This window comes from Cupressus sempervirens, chromosome 1 (assembly GCF_028749045.1).
Source record: "Cupressus sempervirens isolate cs-2001-9-10 chromosome 1, ASM2874904v1, whole genome shotgun sequence".
Lineage (NCBI taxonomy): Eukaryota > Viridiplantae > Streptophyta > Pinopsida > Cupressales > Cupressaceae > Cupressus > Cupressus sempervirens.
Window position 1 is genome coordinate 544,092,502 of NC_143118.1, and position 26,219 is coordinate 544,118,720.

The window sequence follows — 26,219 nt, forward strand, 5'->3', positions numbered from 1 at the left end:
GATTTTAAATAGGCAAAAATCCCTGGCTAAGGCTACAGAGTGTCGTTCCAGTGACTGATGATTTTTCACTGAAAATTTGAGAGAATGATCTACAGAACATCCTGATCCAGAATCAGCACATTAGAGTTCAGAAAGACACCTCAAGTTAAGGGTACTTCACTCCATAGACTGGCACTTTCAAACCCGAATTTCAGTTGCAGGTTCCTTTCTGCCTCCCATTTCTAGATCGGGTCTCAGAATTTGCAATATATTTCTGTATCTTTCTGTTTACGTTGATTGTTGTCAACACCCTAGCACTTTACCTAGTTCTCACATCACTTAATATCTTCATCGTATCAACTACATCAACAATCAAAGGACGATAATCAATCCAAGTGCCCAACTTCCTTAAGGGACTGAAGTTGGGCTTAGTTGATTCTTCTCCAATGAAAATTGAGAGGGATCAGAATGAATCCAAGATTGCATGTTTAGACTAGTGAACACCTAAATCCCTCTCCTTTTTGGGGGGTTAGGGAGCTCAATGCTACCAAGCCTTGCTCTCTTACAAAATCTGACTGCCACCAAACCCATGTGTGTGGAAGATGATAAAAACATGTAGCATATTGCAAAATAAAAGGGCTACATTTTTTGTTATGCGTGAACTCTATGATATAAGAGGTAATTATGTGCATACATGTGCTTTTAAGATGCATACTAATCACAGGTTGTTCAGCCTTGCAAGTGTGAGGCCTCAACTCCGTGTGGGATTGATAAGCAAAGGAAATTAGATTGAAATGTACTGTTTACTTATGTGTATACCATTAGGTTGACTGCAATATTCATTCAAACGGTGAATCACATTTATTACTACCATCTCACATTGGCATAATATTTAACCAAAAGAGCATCATTAACTTTCAATTATGGCCTAAACTCCCATGCATTTATGGATCTTTTATCAAGATTTGCCATAAGATCCTATCGCATGCAGCATTTTTTATTAATTGGAAATTCACCTAGCATAGATATCTTCGAATATATAAGTGGACGGCTGTGAAATTAACTGCCAGGCAGAATTCAAGCTCGTTCTACCACATGGCATATTAAATGGTTGCTTTTCGAAAACTCATTCAATTCCTGATAGCTGTTCTCCAAGCAGATCCAAAATATATGTTTTCTGCACTCTATGTAATTAATTCCATTCCTAACTAAAACCATATAACAAGAAAATTTTCGTAGTAAGGATCCTCCAAAGATCATAAAATCTCCTTTTTCAAATTACCTAAAACGAGAAGGAATGCAGGACAAAGGATGGTAGCATTCAACTGGTTTGGTACATACATACAAGAGCACCATACACAATGGAGTGAAGCATTAAGAAAAAAAAATCTAGAATCATAGAACATGATGACCTTTTACCATGGCTTTTGTGATTTAAGGATTTGGTAAATGTCAAACCTCATGGAAAAATATAGATAAGGCTTTTCTTTGCTCAATCTCTCTCATACAATCCTGTTTTATTGAAGACCACCTACAATAGCAGCAATATGTCAGAAGCAGCTCACCCAAAATGACAAAAACCTCTAGAGATAGTGTTGTACATCAATTCCTTGTAGACTTTTCAAATGACTGTTATAACCCTTTCCTATTAAGCATGAAGTTATTTTGTTTAATTATGAGGATTATTGATTAATGTAGTTATTTTGTTTAAATGTGACGGTCATTTTATTTTATTTTATTTTTTGGTCAGTAATCATTGTTGATTGGAGCTTTGAACCAGTGGGTCACCGTGGGAGAACCCTTTGCCCATGGTGATATCACAGCTTAAGGTATTAACCAAGGTCGACGGGAGACGGGGAGACTTAGAGGTCTCCAGTACTGGTACTGGTACCAGTACGACAATTTTTCAAAAATAGGAGACAGGGGTACTTGGAGATGGCAATTTTTTTTTAATAGTTTAAAGAGTCTAATACTAAATACAAAATTTGAAAATAGTAATACTGTAAAACTAAAGGACTAAAGTAAATAATAATGGTAATGTCTCATTTATATAGAGCCAAATATTTCAAAACTCACATAATCACCATATTGTATCTCATTGGTCTTGATTTTTGCATTATTGAGGGCTAAAGCCTAAAATACATAAAATTATTTAATATTATATTTTATTAGGAGACTTTGGGGAGACCACTTTTTGGATTAGGAGACTGGGAGACTTCAAGAGACTTCGTCATGAAGTCTCCAATCTTTTTTGAGGTCTCCGGAGACACGAAAAGTCTCCGAGACACGACTTTTAGTGGGGAGATGGGTCTCCCCGTAACCCTGGTATTAACAACTCTTATAGATTTGCCTTTCAACTCTTGATACAATCCTCTTCCTCTCTTCTTGTACTACTAGCACCCTCCTTGCATGAACCAACACTTTTGATCACCAACGCTCAGGCTAGATTTGGATGTGGTATTTGGTCATCCATCAAACCAGCACACTGTGGCGATCTTCGAGCGTTCGTCCACCAAATCCAGCTCAACCTTCATACACCCTCCATCCCTATGCTCCTTTGTGCATACCTATGCTTCCTTAACTACAGCCACTTCACCCCTATCATCATCTAAACTGTACTAATAACTTGACCCTATAATTATTCTCAGATACTCGTGAATGTAGAATGATCCCTTACTTGGGTAAAACAAACTCATCACTGGAACTCAACAACATGTAATCAACCAGAATGTTGAATCGTCTTCTGGAATGTAATGGATCAAGCTTGATCAGCTACATCTTATAACGAGATAAGAAAACATGAAAGAAATTGGGAAGGGATTCCTTTTCTATCATAGGGAATGGAAATAGAAAGGATAAAATAATGTCATTCATACTTCAATGAATTATAACAGCAGAAAACTATTGGGAAAGGACTCCCCTTAGTTTGGTCATGAACCATTAAGAGCCATAGATATTCTGCAGATGCCAGTGAGTTGAAGTTCTTAAGCTCAGTGGACCATTATTACCAAGTTGTACAGTAAGTCTTGTTATGGTCAGGGAAGACCGAATGAATCTCAAGTGATCAATGTATGAGTGAGGTGATGAAACTAACAGCACAAAGTATAGTGCTTCCATTAAAAAATCTTGGAAAAGGTGGTGCTATGTAATGGTACAGTAACTGTAGCTCACATGTACTAGCAGTACACATCTAGTCAAAAAGGTCATTCTCGTAGGTGTGGATGGCCATAGCCCTATCGGGTGTGACTAAGATTGTTGTGGGTTCTAAACAACAAAAACTCAGATGGCTATGATAAGACCCGGAAAGAAAGATTTGTGAGAAACAGAAAGGTTGTAGATTTGTGAGAAACAGAAAGGTTGTTATCAAAAGGTCAATGGATGGGAGGTTAAGCCTCTGAAAATACTCTCCATCTCCCTAGATGACATCAAGATCATTGTCAGAAAAGGAACCAGATCAGGCACTAGTATCTTTAAATATCTGTGATTTCATGCATTTAATTAGTTGATTCAATTATCAAGTTATCCTCCTTTTTGAATGAACAGTGCTTCAAATCGTTAGCTATGTAAATGTCATGTGAATGTAGTAATTTAACATCGTATTACTTCTTTATATTGAAATTGGTTAAATTAGTTATTGGAAGTTATCATGTTCATGTGAATAAGACGCAATTAATTGTTGTTATATTGGTTGATTGAAAAGTTTAATCTCATATTATTCAGCATTTGTTGTATTTTGAGAAGTTAGGTTTGGCATGTCAAAATGGGCATCAAAGCTACTGGGCTCAACGCTGGACCTGGGAGCTCACGACCCTTTCGTCTAGAAAGCTGGAACCAATGAAACTGACAAACTTGATGAATAAGAGTCCATGAGTAATGACCCCAGAACCACTCATTTATGGATGGCACAGAACATGCCTTAAAAATGTTGTTATTATTCGCATTTGATGATGAGGACACTAATGGAAGCTACCCAATGCTTTTGGAATGAGAGGTGCAAGCAGCATTCAATCTATAAACAATTTTAGCACTTCAAATAAACTAGATTAACTTCAAAACCTAAATCTTAGTTGAGAAGTCTCAGATGAATGAAACGAAACTGAAGGTCAAGAAAACCAATAGAACCATCACAGGATATTATCTGTAATTTTTGGGGCAAAAGGAGCCCAAACTAGTAACAATTATGAGTCTCAGAAAGAGATTTGTTAATGGTTGCGTAACACCCATTTCCTGCAGAACTAAAACCCAAATGTAAGTAGAAAACCCTATAGCCAACAGAATAAAGAATACAAGTAAGACTCTGAACCCGGGGAGAAGAGTCTAAGGCCATAGTAAAACTAAGAAGGAAAACCATATTATAACACTTATAAATGAGAATCAAGGAGACCGTACATGAACTCCCGCTCAGTTAAAAGAGAAAACGAATGGCTAGAGAAGATAACAGATAAAACGAAAATATTTTATCTTGAGACTGAGACCTAGTGTAAAAAGATGCTGAGGGGTTTTGTAGAAACTCCTTCACTCCTACTCCCAGACATACCAGATCAGTCAGACCTTGTTCTAGACTCACCAGACAGCAGCACTCCTCACCCGACAGTAGTCAGAGACGTTCCGGGACCCTTGGTCACTCTGTTCCTTATCCTTCAGTGATAGCCTAAGCCTGTTACCTCAAAGATACATACAGTCTTGTTCTCTTAACAGAATGTCTTCCTTGCTTAATGATAATGATTATCTGATTCATCCAACTGTATTTGATATATCTGTAGATCCTAAGTAAGTACTTTACCTCTTTGGATTCTTTCAATGCTGTTGTAGATGTTACTTATTAATATAATGGTTGTATATGTCATTTTTTTGCAGATCATATTGTCATTAATTTTTGTTTACTGTTGTATGTTCCAGTCATTTAATGGTGTTGGATACGATAATATCTCTTTCCCTTTCAATACTCTGTGAAATACGTCTATAATCCTGCTGTGTTTTGGGACTGCTTTGTTTTTTCCCTCTTTCAATTACACATTGTCCGCAAACATAGCAATAAACTAAATATTATTAATATCGTAATGAACAGTTTTCTGTCTTCTCTGAATAAAGATTCTTTAGCTACGATAGACAGAGGAACATAACTGTTACCAAGCATTATTCACTTTTTTTGATTCCATGCGGCGACTCATACTTTCTAAAAAGATTCTCAACATATACAGTTTGACTATGCTCTATCCAAAATAGCCATGATAAGAGTAATAATTTTGCCAGTCAGAGTCATTCTAGTTCACACGACAATCAAAAATTAAATCCACATTGCAAACATATATTCGGCCACAAAACTATTTCAGTGCTAACTATTACGGGAAGTAATTGGTAAAGTACTTGCTTGTTATTTACAGTAATCAATAGATCAATATATATAAATGAATAGATGATGTTTCCTTAGGAAACAATCATAAAGAATAGAAACATTATATTCTAGCTATCAGTTAACTAACAACTAACTAAATATTAGATACATTCTAATATTTACAATAGATTACAAATAGATAACTATTAAATAATAATAGACAATAATAGAAACTATCTATTATTGTAATACCCTCCCTTAATGGTTAATCTATCCACAACACTAAGTTGTCCTCTGAATTTGACAAACTTATCAGGACCACGAGGCTTGGTGAGAATGTCTGCAATCTGATCCACTGTAGGAACATACTAAAGTCTATTGTCTCGTCTTCAACCAGCTGTTGTATGTAGTGACGGGGAACATTCACAGGCTTGGTTCGTTCATGGAAGACTAGAATCTGTGCTAATTTGATAACACCTTCGTTATCAACAAAGAAAGTGGTTGATCTTGCTGGTGACATCTGCATATCCCCAAGCTTCCAACAAAGCCAAACAACTTCACAACTTGCCTTAATTGTCCCTCTATATTCATCCTCTGTGGAGGAGACAGAAATTGTTTGTTGCTTCTTGCTGGTCCATGTGACGACACCGGATCCTAAACTGAACATATCGAGAAGTTGACTTTTTATCATCAATAGAACCTACCCAATCTAAATCCATGAACCCACTGAGTCTAGGATTAGAAATCTGAGAATAAAGAAGTCCATAATCTATAGTGCCCTTCATATGACAAAGCATGTGTTGTGTTGCCATACAATGATTAGCCTTGGTACTCGTCATAAAATGTGAGATGTGGTTGACTACAAAGTTAATATCAAGTCTAGTAGCAGAGAGGTAGATGAGGTTGCCTACTAGTTGCACGTATGTAGTATCATCAACTTGAGGAGAATTAGACTTGGCTGATAACTTCAAACCTTTCTCCATGACTGTGGATGCAGGCTTGCAATCCTACATATGAAATTTATCTAACAGAACCCTAGCATATTTCGACTGAGAAATGAATATACCAAAAGATTGCTGCCAAACTTCAACACCAATGCATGAGCCTGAGATATCAAAAGGCTGGCATAAAATTTGTTTGATCCCTAAATCAAAGATGTCAAACTGCCAATGATGATCAAATCATCTTTACAAATGACCAAAAGAATGATGTCACTATCAGTAGACTTGATGTACAAATTTGAGTCTAAAGAACTCCTCTGGAAGCCTTGATCACTGAAATACTTATCAAATTTCATGTACCATGCCCTAGGGGTCTACTTCAAACCATAGAGAGATTTCACTAACCTAAGAACCTGATGTTCTTTACCAATAACCATGAAACTAGGAGGTTGCATCATGTAGACCTCTTCTTGTAGGTCACCATTAAGGAAAGCACTCTTGACGTCCATCTAATGGACCTTCCAGCCAAACTAAGCTGCCATGGCTAGGACTAATCTGATAGTGCTCATCTTTGTTGTAGGAGCAAAGGTCTCCTCATAATCAATGCCCTGACGCGGAGAAAAGCCCTTTGCAACTAAACAAGCTTTGTACGTATCCAAAGTACCATTAAACTTGTATTTTATTTTGTAAACCCATTTGCAACCAATGGGTTTCTTCCCTAGAGGAAGATCATAAAGGACCCAAGTGTGACTCTTCTGCAGGCTTTGGTTTTCTAATTACATGGCATTTTCCCACTCTACAATTTCTTTAGCCTCGGAGTATGTCTAAGGTTCAAACACACTATGAATGTTGGCCATAAGAGAGAAATTAACTAACTGAAGATTTGTTCTTTTTTCAAGCAATTCTCCCATCGATGAGCTCATCATCTCGAAAATTAGCATCTTAGCCCACCACTTAGGTTGGAGAGAAGGACCAACATTAGCATCAGGAGATGCTCTATGGTTAGGTTCCTCATCAAAATAATGAAGCATCGACAAATTAGGGTGATCCTGAAGGAGAAGTTGGAGGTGTCTATACAAGAATCACTAGTAGAAATTGAGTTGATGGAGCCTTCCTATCAGGTGGACCTCATGTAAGCCAAACTCCAAAATCATGAGCCTTCATAGGCTAATCTACTAGATCAGGAACAAGAGAAAGAAACATGAATGATCCTACATGAATGATCCTCATTCATCAAAGACTACATCGCGTTTGTACAAGAGATGAGATGTCTCAGTGTCAATCAAGCAGTAGGCTTTGTGAAGTCTATTGTATCCAACAAGCATGAGTTTCTGACTCTTCACATCCAACTTGGTGTGTGATGCATCAAGGATCCAAACATAGGCAAGAAAACCAAAAACCTTCAAGTGGCCGATTCTGGGTTTGTGACCTGATCAAGGCCTCTTTCGGAGTCTTACCTTTGACTGCCACAGTGTATAACTGATTCAGCATTACTGATTCAAAAGATAGACAGCAATGTTAACTGCTTCTGCCCAAAACTTCTTCAAAACATGTTGGTGTTCGAGCATCAATCTAGCCATCTCGGTGATTTTTCTTCTCCGACATTCAACTACAATGTTCTATTGCAGTGTGCAGTGTGTGGTTAATTGCACTTGATGCCATGCATATCACAGAAGCTAGATAATTCAGTAGAACAAAATACCCCCCATTATCTTTCCTAAGAGCAATAATAGATTTCCTAGACTCTTTTTCAACTAGAGGTTTAAACTTCTGAAATATTGTAAACACATCTAATTTCTTTGTCAGAAAAAATACCCACATCTTTCTACTGAAATCATCAACAAACAACCGAAAATACCTGGACCCAAGAACCGAAGGAGTAGCCATAGGGATGTAAATATTAGCATGAACAAGCTGAAGTACTTGAGAAGCACACAATGAATCGCCAACAGAAAAAGGTGTACAATGTTGCTTACTAGCCTAACATGCATCACAAACTCCTGGTTGAGTCTGAATCTCTGGCAAACCAAGGACAAGCTCTTCCCGAGCAAGCTGAGAGAGATAATGCACATTTTAGTGCCTATACTGTTGATGCCAAAGTGAGTTGATAGGAGACCACCGAGCAGCCATAGCTAGGTCCTGAGAATCTCACCAAAATCAACAAGTCTAAAAAGCCTATAATCCTCAAGGCTAACTGCAACAACAGACTGAGTATCCCTATCAATGATGACACATTGATGTGAACTGAAGGTGATATCAACCATGGAGAGTGTCACACCATCTAAATAGAGAGTAGATTGAGTTTTTTCCTTGGAACATAGTACACATCGAGGAAAATGAGATTCCTCCCAGCAAACTAAATCTGAATGTTGCATTTGCCGACAACAATGTATTCTTCCTCTCCACCAAAAATAACTCAATTTGAGAAAGGCTGGTAGTTAGTGAACCAGTCTCTGCGGTGGGTGAAATGACAAGAGGCACCTAAATCAATGTACCAAGCAGACGACTTTACATGATCTACAGTTCTTTCAAGGCGTAAGGCAGATTGTGTCTGCTAAGTGTGCAATGTGATGTTCGCTTTGGGCTGTGAACCACATCTCTTAGCTTGGGCAGCTAAACGTTTCCAACATTCAAGCTTCACGTGCCCATACTTGTGGCAGTAGTTGCATTGAATGTTTTTTTCTTGGAACCTTTTGATGCTAGAGTAGAGAACTTCTGCTGAGAAGACTATTGTGAATGATACTTGCCTTTATCCTTCTGAAAGGATTTAGCAGCGAAGGCTTGCTCTGTAGATCAACACCAATAGAAGTGATGTTTAGAGTCTCGATAAAATGCTTGAAGAACTTGGGTAAACTTTTGAGGATTATTACCACAGTGTCCCCTTCCTCCATCTTGCGTCCAATGACAAGCAACTGATCATGGATATTCTGAATCTTATTCAAATGTTCCTAGTGCGATTTCCACTCATCCATGACAATAAAAAACAGAGAGTTCTTGAGAAAGAAGGCCCTACTTTTGTCTAATGTCTCATGAAGATTCTTGAGATGCTCCCATATGTCGGCAGTTGTCTTGACTGATGGAATCTGAGGGAGCTGGTCATCAGCTACTGATAATATGAGAAGCATCACCACCTCCCAATTATTATAATCCCATGTATCTTGATTAGAACCAGCTGAAGTCGAACGTTGTCTAACACCCAAAACAATCTGATCAATATTCTGATATTCAAAGATTGTTAGCATCCGCTACTTCCATGTGCCATAATTTCGACCATTAAACTTCTAATTTCCCTCGAGAAGAAAATTAGTCAAAGATGCCATGGTGCATTTTTTATTGGAAAACGTGAAAAGCTTTTAAGACAAGTACTTCAAGGCAAAAAATTAGAAGACCCGAAAAAAAATGAAGAGGTACACCCAAAAGGGAGCCCGAAAAAACTAAAAAGAATATGTTGTCGTATTCTAGATCCGTTGGCTCAAAAATTGAGGCACAAAGCACCCAGATAAACCAGACAACAACCCAGTTGAGCTCTCAAAAACCCCACCAAGAATCTGAAAAAAAAATGATCCAATACAAAAAATTAGGGTTTTGAACAAAAATGGCCTAGGCTGCTTAAAAACCTTCAAAACAATGGCCAATTTGCAGAAAAATGCTGATTCTAGGCAACAATCTAGTGTTGAGGGTTTAAGAAACCCTAGACATTGCCTAAGGAGCTTAAAACGCCACAAAGAAATTGGAAATCCCATCCAAAATCATGGGCATAAAATGGGCACAATGACCAATAGAAAATGCAGGTGTTTTTGGTGTCAAAACACTACAAATTGAGGCAAAAAATGGCATTTGTACAGACTCGATTTGCAATCAAAAGACACAGAAGAAATGCTTGCAAAATATAGCGACTTTGAAACCTTGCAAAGGCAGAAAATGGCAATTTCGAAAAAAAATGTGATTTGTAACAGGAAGCCCTAGCACGCAAGGGTAGATTGGCTAATAGTTATTGTCGGAAAAAAATAGGCATTAATAATGTCGAAATGAAATTACTGATTTTTTTTTTTTTTTAATTATAAGTATTTGCTCTGAAACCATGTTGTGATAAATCAATGTGTTGTGGTAGTATTAAACAAAGGAGATGAAAGCTCCTTATATAGATTTACAAAGACAAACCACAAAAGTTTCATAAAATGCCTATAAAAAAAAATTATTTTTAAAAATCAAAAAGCAAATTTTTGGAAAACATGCCAGATCAAAAGAGGCTCAATTTTTTCTTAAAAAATCTGCCAAATTTTATAATATCCCATCAACCTACTCTGATACCATATTACAAGAAGTAATTGGTAAAATACTTATTTGAATTCCAGATCAAAAGAGGCTCGAATTTTTCTTAAAAAATCCACCAAATTTAATGAAATCTCATCAACCTGCTCTGATACCATATTATGGGAAGTAATTGGTAAAATACTTACTTGTTATTAGCAGTGATCAATAGATCAATATATACAAATGAATAGATGACGGTTCCTTAAGAAACAATCGTAAAGAATAGAAACATTCTATTCTAGCTATCAGTTAATTAACAACTAACCAAATATTAGAAATATTCTAATATTTACAATAGATAACAAATAGATAACCATTACATAATAATAGACAATAATAGAAACTATCTATTATCGTAATACTAACCATGTTATCATTCACATATGAAATACATTCAAAAACTTTACAAGCGTCGCTCGGCCCCAACACAAAATATGGTGCATGACCAATATTGGTTTGCTCCTTCACAAAATTAATTACAAGTGCGATTACCAACTATAGTTTGAATCAATATAAATAATATATACCCTACACACTTTGGCTGTTGTTCGTAAACTTTTATTCTAAAAAACCAAATACTCTAATCACAATGCACTACCTGACTTCGATATGATAAAAAGCTCTCGCAACCTAAGGCTCTCCACGGCAATTCCATTTCAACCTGTATCTGTATTAGCACGAATGCTAAAATCTTCCCACACTGGTAAACAGATTGAAATATGATATATCCCAATATTGTCGTGAAAATATTTCACCTGATAAATCATATCATTTCTGTAAAACGTATACTTTTGGAAATATTGTGACACTCATTTCTTGCGTTCAGTTCAAGTTGTGAATACTCCTAATATTGTACTACAAATACTTTAGCGCTTCGGAATGCACTATAGAAGGTAAAACATCATATATCCAAACTTATTTAAACCAATCTATTAGCTTCATCATATTTGCCACTAAGGTTAAAGCATAGCCGTCAAGGGTGAATTAAGCCGTTTTCTGAAAAAAGTTTCTGCTGAATGCTCATATGCCCAAACCTTACAGATTCACCAAATAAGTGGAAAATCACCTTACTTCACTCGAAATCCTTACAATAGTCAGCTCAAATTTGAAATATATTCTTTGGAAAAATTTAATCTCCATCTTAACCAATATTGCATCTGAGGTATTCAACATAAAATCTATATCTCACGGTCAATACACTTGATATGTACCTTTCACAATATTAACCCAATTTTAAAGTAAATTCTCTATGCTACACTAATGTACCATTAGATAATTTAATTAATATTTCTCTATTAAGCCTTTTGCAAATGAATTCTATATGTATTATTTTCTTCCTCTATATCTATTTTGGTGTTTTTAAATTTCTTTATATATATTGATATTAGAAAAGGTAAGTCTTTTCATTCAATTAATTGTGCTATTTATTAATATTTATTAATATTAATAATATTATTAGTAGTATTAATATTAATATGATTGATAATCTAATCATTATATTATATTTTATCATTTTATATAATAACAATTCATTTTTCATACTTAACATTTATTATTATAATATGATTATAAATATTATTTTATTATTATTTGTTTTTTCATTGTTTATTTATATTTTTAATTATATAGATATCATTTTAACGAGTATATCACATTTTATCTTGACAGACTTAGTGTCAAGAGTCGAGCCAATATCCAGAGGCCCATGTAAAATGTCCACAATTGAGTAATGTGCAACTACAAGAATTGCTAAGAAAAAGATTGATCAGACCCAATGCGCCCCATGGGAAGCTCCGATAAAAATTGTAAAATGGAGAATGGGGCAAAGAAATGTCAGAAAAATTCCAATTAATTTGAAAAGAAAGACTGATTCCAGCGCCAATTCTAAAAGTACTTGATCCCTTACATATCATAGTTGCTACAAATGCATCTAAAAAGACTTAGGAAGCATGTGGTGGTATTATACAACAAGGAACCTAGTGAGCTCTGATTAGATTATAGAGGATCAAAATACAAATTTAACCAAAGTAAATCGAATGAAAGACCCAAAGTAAGAATGCCCTCCAAATGTGGTACCATTATACGATGGGGAACCTATTAACTCGAATTAGATTATAAAGGGTCAAAATACATATTTAGCCAAACTAAATTGAATGAAAGACCCAAAAGATGCACGAAGTTGCTCTCTTGACTATGATTTGAAATTTAGTTCAAGGGCAAGGAGACAGCAATGGCGGATGACTTAATCGGCCAAAGACATCTTTCATTAATGATGACCATCAACACATATATTTAAAGGTGTGTTCTTCAAGATATGGAAGGAAATAAATGATATAAATAGACTTGGAGAACCTTCAAGTCAATTCCCAAGACCAAGACATGAAGAATTCAAGATTGAATCAAATAGTCTCTCATAGTAGCATGGACAAAAGTAGCTGCCCAACTCATCAAAGTTAAGAAAAATAGTTTTCAAAGAAGATTATTCAGAATCATAATCAAGGCACCCAGGTGTTACCAAAAATCCTAGCCAATATTAAACCCTTGTACTTGGGTAGGAGTGAAGAGTGATGTTGCCAAATTTGTGTAAGTTCTCTGAATGACAGAGTAAAACCCAAACACTAACATCCAATTGGGTTGTCGCAATCGCACATCATTCCTAATTGGAAGTGGTGGTTTATTAGCATGGATTTTACTGAATGCCTACCAACGTTGAGAACCAAACATAATGTAATGTTAGTGGAGGAGGACAGATTGCCCAAGATAACTCTTTTTATACCAAGAAACCTGGCTGATGGCACACGTCATAGAATTGATGTTCATTCAGGAAATTTTCCAATTACACAAAAACAGAAAAGACAAATTTTGGAAGCCCAAATGAATCCAAATTTTGGCAACAATGTTTGCAGCCTTGGAAAATCTGTTGAATATTAACTCGGCATAACACCCCCAAACAGGTGTCTAGATGGAAAGAGTTTACCAAGTATTGAAAGATCTCTAAAGAGTATACTGCATGAAACAACAGCATAAATGGGAGGGCTATTTACCATTAGTAGAATTTGCTTATAATAATTCCTACCAAAATGCAAACAAGATGGCACCATTTGAAGCATTGCAGCCTTAGAAACTCAGTATATCACCCCCAGACAGGTGGTCAGATGGAAAGAGTAATGAAAGATCTCGTAAGAGTATATCTCATGGACCAACACCATAAATGGGACAACAATTTACCATTAGTAGAATTTGCTTATAATAATTCCTACCAAAATGCTAATAAGATGGCACCATTTGAAGCATTGTATGGAAGAAGGTGAAGGGCACTTATCAGTTGGGATAAACTGGAGGATCTGGTAATACTTGGACATGAGATACTCTTGAAAATGGAAGAATAGGTACAGTTGATCACAGAAAGGTTAGTTGAGGCTAAAGATAAACAGAAAGTTATGCTAATGCTATATGCACACCAAGGCAATTTGAAATTGGGGCAAAGATACTCCTTAAGATCAAACCCCAAAAAAGTTGAATTTAGTTTAGGAAGTCTTCCAAACTGGTGCCTACTTATATGGGACGATCTAAGGTCTAGAAGTTATCAACCCTGTAGCCTATCAAATTTCTCTACTACCCTCTCATTAGATTGCATAATGTTTTTTATGTTACATACTAAAAGAGAAACATAGCAAATTTTAAGCACAAAAATGATTGGAACACTTTGGCATAGGATACAAGGGTGGTCATGAACGGGCCACTAAAGGAGCTCAAGGTACGTAAGCTCTACTCACGTAATCGCAAGATTAATCAATGTAAGCTCCAATGCGATCAATAAGGAGAAGACAATATCCTCCAAGAATCTCCTCACTTATTTAAATTGTTTGGATATGTTTAAATGAAGTTCTAAGATATTATTATTCCGGCAAACAATATAAATATAATTTACTCTCAATCATTGGAAAGGATGATTCACAAGGGGGAGGGATATGTTACATCCCCTCCTTGTAGACTTTTCAAAATAATTGTTTTAGTTGTTTCACAAGAGGTGCGAAGTCATTTTGTATAATTGCAAGGATTATTGATTAATGAAGTTATCTTGATTAACTATGAGGATTATTGACTCATAAGGTTTTTGTATCCTTTTCTTCTTATATCCCATCATCATATTTGTACATGTACAAACCTTTGGAAGGAGAAAGGAATACTACACTCCTAGCCTCCAACATACAAAACCACGTGACCTGTAAGTAATTTTCTCAGGTTTTGTCATTCCCCTTAACCAGCCTATTTAAAGGGTTGTGGCATGGCTTAACCTTATTATGCCAAAACAAATGGATATTAGATCTAAAATTAGAGACATTTATTATTCATCTTTTGGTTATTGTATTCAGAGATCACTGCCTCAATTCAACCTAATATTCTTATTCATGAACTTTGACAGATATTCCTCCTCATTTTGGATCACTTTAGCTAGTGCGTTTCTAAGAAGTTTCATTTTTATGATATGAAATGTTACTCATAAATCAGTAAGCTCTGCTATTTCACTTGCTAATAATAGAAGCATCATTAGAATGACTTCAGGTTTGCAAGACAATCTTAAGCATAACAAACTTTTCTCATAAAAAGATCGAAATTAGCATTTCGTATATGGAGATAACGAACAGAAAACCAGTTAACCATAAGTAGATAAAGTTAAACCTTGCACTTATCAGAATTCAAGTTACAATTTAAATCTCACAGAGCATCCACAGCTACAGAAAAATACTTATATGAAATTTCTTTTCTTACAAAACTCAATCACAATATCCAAAAGTCTGAGCAACATTTTGTGTGAGGAAAACTGTTTAAAGGGTAATACCCTTAATAATTGTATAGAAGAAAACTTTAAGTTAATAGATTGTCACTAAGGAGTACACTGGTGTATATTTTGTGAAAATAGAAATGCATATTGCTGTCATGATATTTCATAGTGTAAGTAAAGCAATATAGTTTGATTAATCTCAATAATATAAGAACACAACCAATAGTCAAAAAGAAATCGCACCTTGACCTGTGCACCCTTCAACTCAACATAGTGATTTTTCAAGTTGGGTGGAACATGCTGTGGACCAGGAATTGAAATGGCAGTCACCATGAGAGGAAGGAGAATAGGTATGTTGGTCTGCACATAACGACTATATAGCTGAAAAAGAAACATAACAATTAATGGGCACTCTGTAACAATTTTAAATGATCGAGTGCTTGGATTCAACTGTCCAGGAATCGGGCCTCCAGATGGCCTTTGTGAGCCAATGTGAACAATTGAATGTTGACTAGCTGCCGTCTGACTGTCATTTCCACTTGCATCATCAAAAAAATAGCTAACAGTGGTTCTGAAATTTTGATATATCTGCAACTCCCAACATTAGAAGACATGAGCACGATCAGACTTGCTTTAGTCCTTAAAGAAATGAAAACGAAACACCACATTAAGACATGTTTATTTCCTGCATTATTGCTCATACAATATTAAGTAAATAGTAGATCATAAAACAAACATTAAGTGAAATCCCATTTACACTATAAAAATATCGAAGCCCAAAAGAGATAAATGCCTATGAAAACAGAATTACATCTGAAATAAAATCATAATAAGGGTATGACAAATGGTCCAAAACTTAAAAAATAAACAAGTACAGGAATAAGATCTGTGTGGTACTGCTACAGACTATGCGTGCATATATAAGAAGGACCAACAGAAATGCACAAGTACCCAAAAATGGAAGAATCAAAATGCCTTGAAGGAAACTGCATGGTGACAGTAGTTCAACTCGACATGAATCAACCTGCATATCGTAAAAATGGAGAAGATATCTATAATATCATGAGGTTCAACCTTAGCCTATATTGATAAGTTGAAAAGATTGCCAAATATAAAAACGGGGGTGAGTTTAAGTACCTATATCAAAAAAACTAAGCTATCTCATGAATTCTTCCTTTGCCCTCCTGAGTCAAAATGAATGTAGATGGGACCTCTAGAGGTAATCCAACCCAATAAGGCGATGGCCAGATGTGATACAAAATTATCAGGATTTTTTTGGACTGGATCAAACAAAGTCTGTGGAAGCTTAAGCTGCCTACTCTGGCTAGAGAAAATGGCTTAAATATGATTATGTTGAAATAGATTCCCAAATTTTAACCACCAATTTAAATTCTAATTTATTCATCCAAATAAACAGCTGAGAAGAGTATTTACAAAGATTCAAAAACTTCTTGAAATCTTTAATGAATGGTACGTATTGTATGCTTTACTGAACAAAATAAGTTCACAGTCCTCCTTGCACAGAATGAATCACATCAACTGCAACAGAGAAATCCACTCAGAACTAAATAATGAGGATAGCCACTGAGAGAAATCCCACTCGTTTTAACCAAATAATGTAATCAAACTCCCTGCAAGACATGTCATTTCAATTGAGAAAGACAGTGGATTCATGTCAATTTGTGTAACAAATGTGGGAAACCAAAAACACTGCATTGCTTAATGAGACATGCCTTATCTCAAAGCATTGCAATGGTGACTAAGAAATGGCGCATCAGAGTGGCAAATTTATTGTTTTTCAATCACTCCACATATTTCTTTCCGGTTTGCATTTCAAAATCTCTTCAAAGTTCAACTCCAGTAATATTCCTTGATATTATGGCACTCAAAGATTCCAATTTTAGTCAATATTGAAGTGACTCTTGTAGGACTACTGGCATGCCCCACAAATAAATACACTATTAAAATTACATGAGGCTTGGGTATTATTCTCACATGAAAATCGCAGCAATAAGAACTCAATTTTTGCCTTAAAATTTGATCAAAGGAAATACAAAGGGCAGCAATCCATTAATATGTTTGACTAATATTAAATTTAAGTGTACCATGGCCAGCAATTCCTTAAAGTATTCAGTTATTATTAAACTAAGAACTAAGACAGCAATTATGGATGGAAGGTTGCACTATTCAGGGGGGAATAATGGTAAATGGTTGCAACTTTTTAGAAGGAAAGCAATTGCGAAAATATCCTTTCAAAGACGAGAAGGTGTGACTCTATCCATTAGGGAGGATATAAAAGGAGGGAGGCCTCATTTGTAGAAGGCATCCCACTGAGGATCAATCAAGGAAGATTGAACAAGAGAAAGAAATTCAGAACCAATTATCTCTATTATAACAACCTGCATTCTTATTCAATAATTTGGGTGGTACAATAAATATTGTTGTATGCATTGTGGGAGTATATTTAATACATGTAGCTTGAATAGGCAATGAAATGCTATTCCTTATTTATCTCCCCATGAGCAATCATGAGGAGGTGAGTAAGGAAATACAACTAGAGAGAGCACATACAAAATTGCCTTCTAAGTAGGCCACCCATGATGAATGGCCACATGTGAGCCATGATGGTGAATAATCCAGCCCTTGGACTTAGATAAGAGGAACATTTGGGGCACCCTATTGCGATTTCCTCTCCAACCTCTATGATGGTTAATTGTTGGAATTGAATTAGGATAAGTCGCAATCACAGGCAGGTGAATAAGGTGAGAAAAATTGGGAGAGCAGAGACGAGCTACCCATCAGGTGGTCTGACCACTCCATGTTGGACAGATGGGATCCTGCCACATGGGGCTGAAGGTGTCTTATATCCACCCTTTTGCTAAGTGTGAGGCATGCTTTGGGCACCCTACCGTGCTTCTCTCATTTAACCCCCATTATAATCGATTTCTAAAAATGAATTATATATATTTAATGATTTTTCTAAATGGATTAAGATAATTATTTATATATACACACATGTTATTTGCTCCTTAACCCTTGTAGAACTAATTGGTCCTATAAATTATATAACCAATATTGTCTAACATGATTGCAGGACCTAAACCAAGATTCATCTTGCTTCAAACATTTCAATTGGTAAAGTTATAACTCTAACTATGTTACATTTCTTGCCCTGTAAGAACTTGTGACTTGAGGACAAGATTTAGGACAATCTCACAAGGGGGCATAACAACCTCGTACTCTGAATGGATTGAATTGTTTAAGGAGATGCCTCTTCGTTGCCCTCATCTCCCTCTCCAAGTAGATTCATTATTTTATCTAAAGGTCCAGCTCATTTTCCCCCGTCTTACTCTTAGGTCCTTTTATCCTCTTTTAACTACCGCTAAGAGGAATTTACTGAGCATGGCCGCCCACTGTCGAGCCCGTAAAAGCTCCTGGGCATGATGCAAACAAGTATCACACTTCTAGGCTGGAAAGCAGACCTTCTTGTTCCTTTCAGGGCAATACATATCTCAAGGAATTGGAAACTTTATATCATAGGTCCACTCATGCCACTGTGAATGTAAATATAACGTTCCTTCCCCGAGTCCAAACTCGCTATCACGCTCAACACATATGAAAACAGCCGATGTCAATTAATGAAATAAGTTGTGCGGAAGTTTAAAATTCAAATAATTGTACACGGTGTCAGGCCTTATGCGTTAAACGAATGAGGACTTGGTCGGAGGCAAGTTTGGAAACCAACAAAAAGAATCGCTTTCCGAGGACCTGGTCGATCAAAACTGCGAAGCTCATAAGAAACCTGCTAACTACAGGAAGAAAAAAGGCGCATCTTAAAGAATAAGGGACAATAACCCAAGTCATCCTAGGTTCAAACCTAACTTGAACATGGGAAATCGCCAATTTTAAGACTAAAAATATAAAGAAATGAGCAAGCGAAATACCTGCTTAACGAAGTCGAGAAAAGGTTGAACCTCGGACTCGAGTGTGGGTCTGTAGTTGCGCAGAAGATCGAAAATGATGCGCATGCAAATAAGCCCGTTTTCTTCATTATCAGTAGTCAAAACATGCATGGCAACCTTGAGCAGGTCTTGCACGGAGGGCCTGAGCACTTCACTGTGAGGAAGCCTGTTGAGAATCTCGATTATCACATTTCTGAGCTTGTGCTCAACGCTGTCGGTTGCCTGCGGCTTCGTCAGCTGTGTCAGAATGGCTGAGAACACTCTGAAGTAGCTCTTAAGAAAATTGAGATATTCTGATGTATGTAGAATTTCAAGGCTGTCTCTCACTTCTGTTGCGAGCTGGTATCTAACTTGCATAGCTGAAAAAAATACATGTTAAGCCAACAAAAAGAAAAAAATATAAACTTGTAGCAAACATTACAAAATGTAAGTAATTTGTTAGGAGGATACGCAATTCCGGCTCCATAAATCTGCGAGCATGTTGCTCGAAGTTTTGTATAGGAATCATTTTCAATTGCGTTTCTGATTGCCACAAACTGAAACTCGAAGGGCGTAATAGCTGCCCCTAACTTTGTTGCCCGCTGCAGGGCAAAGTCATGCAAGATTATTCCGGCACAAATTTCTTCACTTCTTCCTCTGCAATGGTGAAAATTCCATCCCACTGCCCCACCTATAAAATCGCGCTCATCGTTTGTTTGGTTTCATTTCTCTTACCGCAAGGGTATACACCACGAGCACAAGGAAAACAGTATTTACCTAAGTATTTTCCTGTCTATTAATTAAAAGATAAACAGAAAAAGAAATCATTAAGGACTGATAATTGGAATATCGTTCAATCTTAAATTTTGCACAGGGAAGGTATAGCTGAGAATAAAAATTTTAAACAACTTGCTTATATTCAATATTATTTAAGCTAGCATGATATTGTTTCCTTTATGCCGCTCTCAGGCTACAAGCATTACAATACTTCTAATTTTTACAGCAGAATACAATAAATACCAGGAAGAACTTGATGATCTGTGCTCAGTCTTCCGTCTCGTACACTTCGCTCCTGATTTATAATAAAGAATTGTAAAAGCCGTCCTAAAAATAATGCCCTAAGTCCAAAAGGGAGTGCATGGAAGACTGCGCAACCGTGACGAAAATCGGTATTTTAATCTGCAATAACCAAAAATATATATGGGAAATCCGCGCTAATTTTTCCCATTGATCTCTCCACCTGCCTCGACTTTAAAACTAAGTTTCAGTATTTAGAAGATTAAGTGTTCCAAAAGTGTCATTTTACAACATTAGTTCAATATCCTAACGAATATTGGTAAATGTTGTAACTAAATGTTCCAGTGTCATTTTAAGACATTAGTTCAATACTCATTTTAACGTGTGTCGCTTAATAAATAAAGAAATAAAAGTATTTGTTACGGAGAAATTCTATAAGAGAAATTGGGTAAAGGGGTTTGATAGGAATAAGAGTATATAGAGGCCAACATACTATGGAGAGCTAAGAATCTTATTGCACAACTAAGAACCAACTCTCATCAAATTCGATGTGAGACTAGACAATGGAAGAGACCAAAAGAGCTCAGGGAAGAGAGAATTTGCACGTTTTGCAATTCAGGAAGGTAGAAACCGATTAACACTTCATTTTAGAATGTGAAGCATACAGAAATAGCAAGGTCTAATTCGCAGATATCTTATTCAACAACTCTCGGTAAAACTTATTTAACAAGGAGAACATTGAGAAGTTTGGTGGGCTCATCATCGACCTACACAAAATGTGAACCGAATTAACAAAGTTGGTGTAATGGGAAAGTTGTCTCATAGGGACGTTAAAATATCATCTATCTATTCACCTTCCAATGGTTGCTCACTGAAAAACACCAATACTTGTGGTTAAATGTCTCAATAGTTGTTATGAAATGTCTCAATAGTGGTACACAAATTGGTCAATCACCAATAAATAAAAACGCAAAAATGTTGAATATTAGTACATGTATGATTTGCTATTGGGAGTATCTACGACAAAACTCTATCATGATTATTAGAACCCCTAACGATTATTAGGTCTCTTCCCCTAGGTGTATATTTTAATGTTTCATTTTTTCACTATATTTTTATTTTTATTTTTATATTGAATCATTTAGAAACCTTGTGCTCATTCAATCAACAGTGTGAGACTTACAAGTTTATTCGGCCTCCTTACGAGCAACCACACTAGAAACAACAATCAGAATACCAAGAATCCAACTTTTCAAAATGAGACAAATACAACCAATGGAAGACCAAGTGTCACAACTTAGAATTCCACATAAATGTTCCTTTTAAGATTTGAACTAGGGTCTCCACAATGAAAACTCATTACTTCAACTAGCTAAGCTAAACCCCTTGTACAATTCACTAAATTTTTCAATAAATTTTTTAGTTAAAAAAATAAAAAATAAATTGCAGGCACTAAATTTTATTTGTAATCTACAATAATGAAAAAAAAAAAAATATATATATATATATATATATATTAATGATTTTTAATGTTTTATTTATGCACTTTTTTTTGTTAAATTGTAAGTATCAATTTTTCAATTAAAAGTTTTATTAACTTCATTTTGTTAAATTACATGTACCAAAAAAAAATTAGATTTATTATCTTATTAAATTGTATATACCTAAATATCTAAATATAAGCTAAAAAATGGCTCTGCCAACAAACTTTCTAAATTCTAGGAAATTGATAAGCCATTCAATCCCTTTGGCTACTATGGAAAAAGGCATAGAACTTTCCTTGGGAAGACCAAGTATTCTATCCATATGTTGTTCAATGCTTGTATTCGTTTGATCCTCTGTGATTTAAAGAGACAATCGTTGAAGGCATTTTTCCAAGCCCTCCTCCTCTTTGCCCTGGGTTGCGACCTACAATTAGGTCAATGGCTCAAGATGATAAATGAAAAAGGGAAGTAATATCCTCAAATAAGCAAGCCATGAGCTAGTTGGGTGATAATTCTTTTAATGTGGGATGGTGTAGGGTTGGAGGGCATCAGGGGCAAAAAAAACCTTAAAATGGCTAATGGTTTATGGGCTATCCCATTTTTGGGGGCTATCCCATTTTTGGGAGTTCAAATCTTGCCACTAGTGTGAAAAAAATATCTTTGGGGTTAAGATCCTCAAACCCTAATGACCCTAAAATCAAGTGGCATCCCCATCCAAGGCACCCTCTTCTTTAGGACCTAGGGCATGAAAGGAGGAGGAAATCCATGTTGACTGTGGTGATTCCTTTATCTACATTTAATTATTTGGCCCTTAAGGTTTCTCTAAACCTTGTTATAGAAGAAACCCATACTTTCATCAATTTTAAATAATGTCTTCACAAAAGGCATATGAGGGTATTGCAACAGTAATGGTTTATTTTCTAAATGGTGTGGTCTAGGGAAATCTGTGTCCAAATTGAGCAATGCTTGAAAGCGCCATTTACAAATGAGGTAAGTATCCCAATCCTAGATCAAGATTTTTTTCTTACTAACTATAAAAATGTATATCTTAGAGATAATATGTTAAACAGAAAGCCTACATTCTTCTAAGGATGTCATCTCAAATTTTGGAAATGGTCTCCAAATTTGGATCTAAAATCTTTTTTAAAATCTAAGGTACCTAAATGGGTTTTGATTCCTAACCTCCCCATTTATCTTCTTCGTAGCCAAATATTATCTAAATTTGGAAAACTTATGGGAGGTTTCAAAGGGTTGAAAGAAATGTTTTTCTCTTCATCAAACGTAAATATTTTAACTTATATGAATTTATTTATTTTATCAGTAAATAGTCGAAGCCTTTCATTATATTATTAAATAAATAAAGAAAATTACATGTCCTCCATTCGAGCGGTCACTGGTAGGAAAGAATGGGGAAAGAAAACCTCCAGTCTTGCCTAAGACACAATCCTTTATTATACACAATTTAAAAGGGCACTCCCCAGTTTATTGCTTACAACTTAGAATATCTTTGTGAGCTTGGGCTCATCAATATGTTAATGTTTTACATTGATTACAATATGCATTTCCACAAGTAACACAAATATAGTATTGAGGCCAATCGAAGCGAAGAAAGGGGAGAGAAGATCCTAGCCTCCACCTTGTTTCATTGAAAAATCTCTGCCCTAGACAACATCAAGTTGCCAAACGGAACTAGAATAAGTCTTTTACTTCTAGTAGGGTTAGTAACAAAGACTAAAACCGTAGGAATTAGAAGTAGAATAATTCTAAATCAGAAAAGCATCACAGACTTCCACCAAAACATATCTTGATTAGGCCACCCAATCAAACCTAAGACTATTAATATATAATGCACAATACTAAAAAAAGGTACAAGACCGACATAGCTTATGAAATATTAAGATTATAATCCAATGTTTAACCATTTAAGCACTGGAAGTTAGAAGTCACTTAATTTAGAATTAGTCTACCTTTATAAGGGGTTTGTATATAAGAGGTTTGGAAGAGTCTAGAAACAACTAGATACGTGTTTAAGTCATCATAAAAACACGTTTGGGGATAGTTGCATGGGAAGTTTTGTTTAGTATTAATGATTAAATGGTACAACGTGTAAGGGTAAAGATTCCTTGACAACATATCATGATTAGTTTATTTAGCATTGTTTCTTAATTTTTAACAATTTATTATTTCATATTTAATTTTTATTTTAATATCAAATAGCATTATTAAATTTTCTCCATCAGCTCCCTTATTTGCTAGCTAGTCAGCTTCCCTATTACCTTCCCAAAAAATATGTTGAATCTCAATATCTTCAAAGAGGTCAAGGAGTTTTAGAACTTCTTTTAATTTAGAGTTTAAAACCTAGTTAGGGGTTTCCCTCTTTCTAACAACATTAAGAATGATATGTGAATCTCCTTCAATAATAAGTTTAGATGTATTTAGCTTTAAGCATATTTGGAGGCCTTCTTAAAGAGCTTCTAATTATGGTATATTGTTTGTAGTGTAACCTATAAATTTGGCCCTTTTAACGATCCAGATGTCGAAATCATTATTGATAATGCATCCTATGCTTGTTATCCCATGATTACTTGTCGAAGCACCATCAAAATTCAGTTTTGTCCATCCATTAGATGGAGGGGTCCATCTACACTTGTCCCTAGCATCTTGATTTTTGCTTTTATACAAAAGTGGGGGGTTAATCAGATTTTTCCATTTCTTTTTCATAATGACATCCTAATCAGAAAAGGAACCTTCTTCTTTTGGAACATTCCTAAGATGAGAATTTAAGGTTTCAACTATACAAACCTCGATTTTGTTAGTGAGTTCAATTTTTGACATATCCTGATCGAGAAAAATTATTTTGTTTCTTTCTTTCCATACTTCCCAAGTAAGGATTGAGGGGCATATATTCCAAAGTTTACCATATTTGTGTTTACTATTATCAAATGGCCAACCCCTAAGTAGATCATCTAGCTGATCTGGCAGAGGGGCAGTCCAATCTAATCGTTGACGCAGCCATTCCCAATAGAACTGAGTATAGGGGTAGTTAAATAGGAGATGATCGACATCTTCACACTCATGCGTACATAACACACATCTAGATGGGCCCTCAAAGCCAAACTTTTTGAGTCTGTTTGCTATAAGAATTCTTTTTTGTAAGACAATCCACATAAAGAAACCTGCTTTTGGCAAACATGAGGAATCCCAACATATGTTCAGAGGTAGATTGACTTTTGCCCATCTTTGCGATTGGGTAATAATTTTATATCCACTTCTAACATTATATCTTTTGTCTTTTGATGTTGCCCATTTATGTCTTTCCTGTCTAATTGCTTTATCTTCCTTTTATGAATGATGTTTTCATAAGCTTTTTTATCTGCTGGTTCCAGGTCTACATTGTCCAATGCTTTCCATGCCCAACTTACCCTACCATGAACAACCTTCTTAGTTTTATAATTTTTGACCTTATTTCCCCATAATTTGATTAGATGCTCTTTGAGGGTAGCTGGGATACCTAAACTGTCCACTAGAGGAAGGTCGTCCCAAGAGTCCTCCCAAAAGAGAGCATCTTCTTCGCTTCCAACGTCCCAGGTAAGGTACTTAAGGATCAGGGATTTGCTATTAGCAATAAAGTTCCAGCTTTCAGATCATTTAGGGAGGTTCCTCATTGTAAATAAGGAATAAGGATCAACTACATTTAGGTATTTGTTATATAGGATTTTTACCCTTTTTCTTTCTTTCTATAAAACGTCGCAAACAAGTTTAGCACCTAACGCTTCATTTTGCCAACTTAAGTTCTTGATGCCTAGACCCCCTAGAGATTTTGGTTTACATATGTTTTCCCATTTAAAAAGAGCCAATTTTTTTTGTTGTTCTATGTCATTCCATATAAAATTTCTAGGTTTTGCTTCTAGCTTCTTGTTAATATTTTTAGATAGGGGTAAGCAAGAAAGAGAATATGTTGGTAGAACAGATAAGACTGCTTTGATCTTTGCAACCTTACCAACTTTTGTAAGCCATTTATCTCTCCATCCTCCTATCTTATTATCCATTCTAGCAACGATGCCAAACCAACCCTTATTTTTTTTACTGCCTTTATCTAGCTCAATTCCTAAGTATTTACAGGGGGAAATTCCTCTTTTGTAACCCATAGTATTGCAAATAAGTGTTTCTATTTCAGGTTTGGTGTTAATGATTTTTAAAAAAAAAAATTCAACATTCGCTCTTTGACCTGAAGCTTCCATATGCTGTTGAATGATATTTTTAATATTCAGGGCCTCTTCTATTGTACTTTTTCCTGGCAAAATGGTATCGTCATCATATTGTTGATGAGTGATATTAGGGACATTTTAAGTTATAGTAATTCCTTTGATTCTATCATCATTCCGAGCTTTGGATATGGCTCTCCCAAAGGCTTCTACCATG

At 35.6% G+C, this 26,219-nt stretch overlaps 1 protein-coding gene across 2 annotated transcripts in view; it reads right to left on the bottom strand.

Annotated features, from left to right (window-relative positions):
• LOC149578610 (uncharacterized) overlaps window positions 1-20,467 on the bottom strand; it is a 153,090-nt gene extending 132,623 nt beyond the window's left edge. Inside the window, exons 1-4 of one of the 2 annotated variants that reach the window (XM_089830182.1) lie at window positions 20,317-20,467; window positions 19,768-20,089; window positions 19,300-19,676; window positions 15,599-15,943 (exon numbers count right to left, since the gene is read on the bottom strand). In XM_089830182.1, coding sequence (XP_089686308.1) covers window positions 15,599-15,943; window positions 19,300-19,676; window positions 19,768-19,825 — 780 coding nt within the window. In that variant the 5' untranslated portion in view covers window positions 19,826-20,089; window positions 20,317-20,467. The remainder of the gene's footprint in view (window positions 1-15,598; window positions 15,944-19,299; window positions 19,677-19,767; window positions 20,090-20,316) is intronic. The other variant, XM_089830179.1, reaches the window with a different exon arrangement.
• Window positions 20,468-26,219: the final 5,752 nt, after the last annotated feature.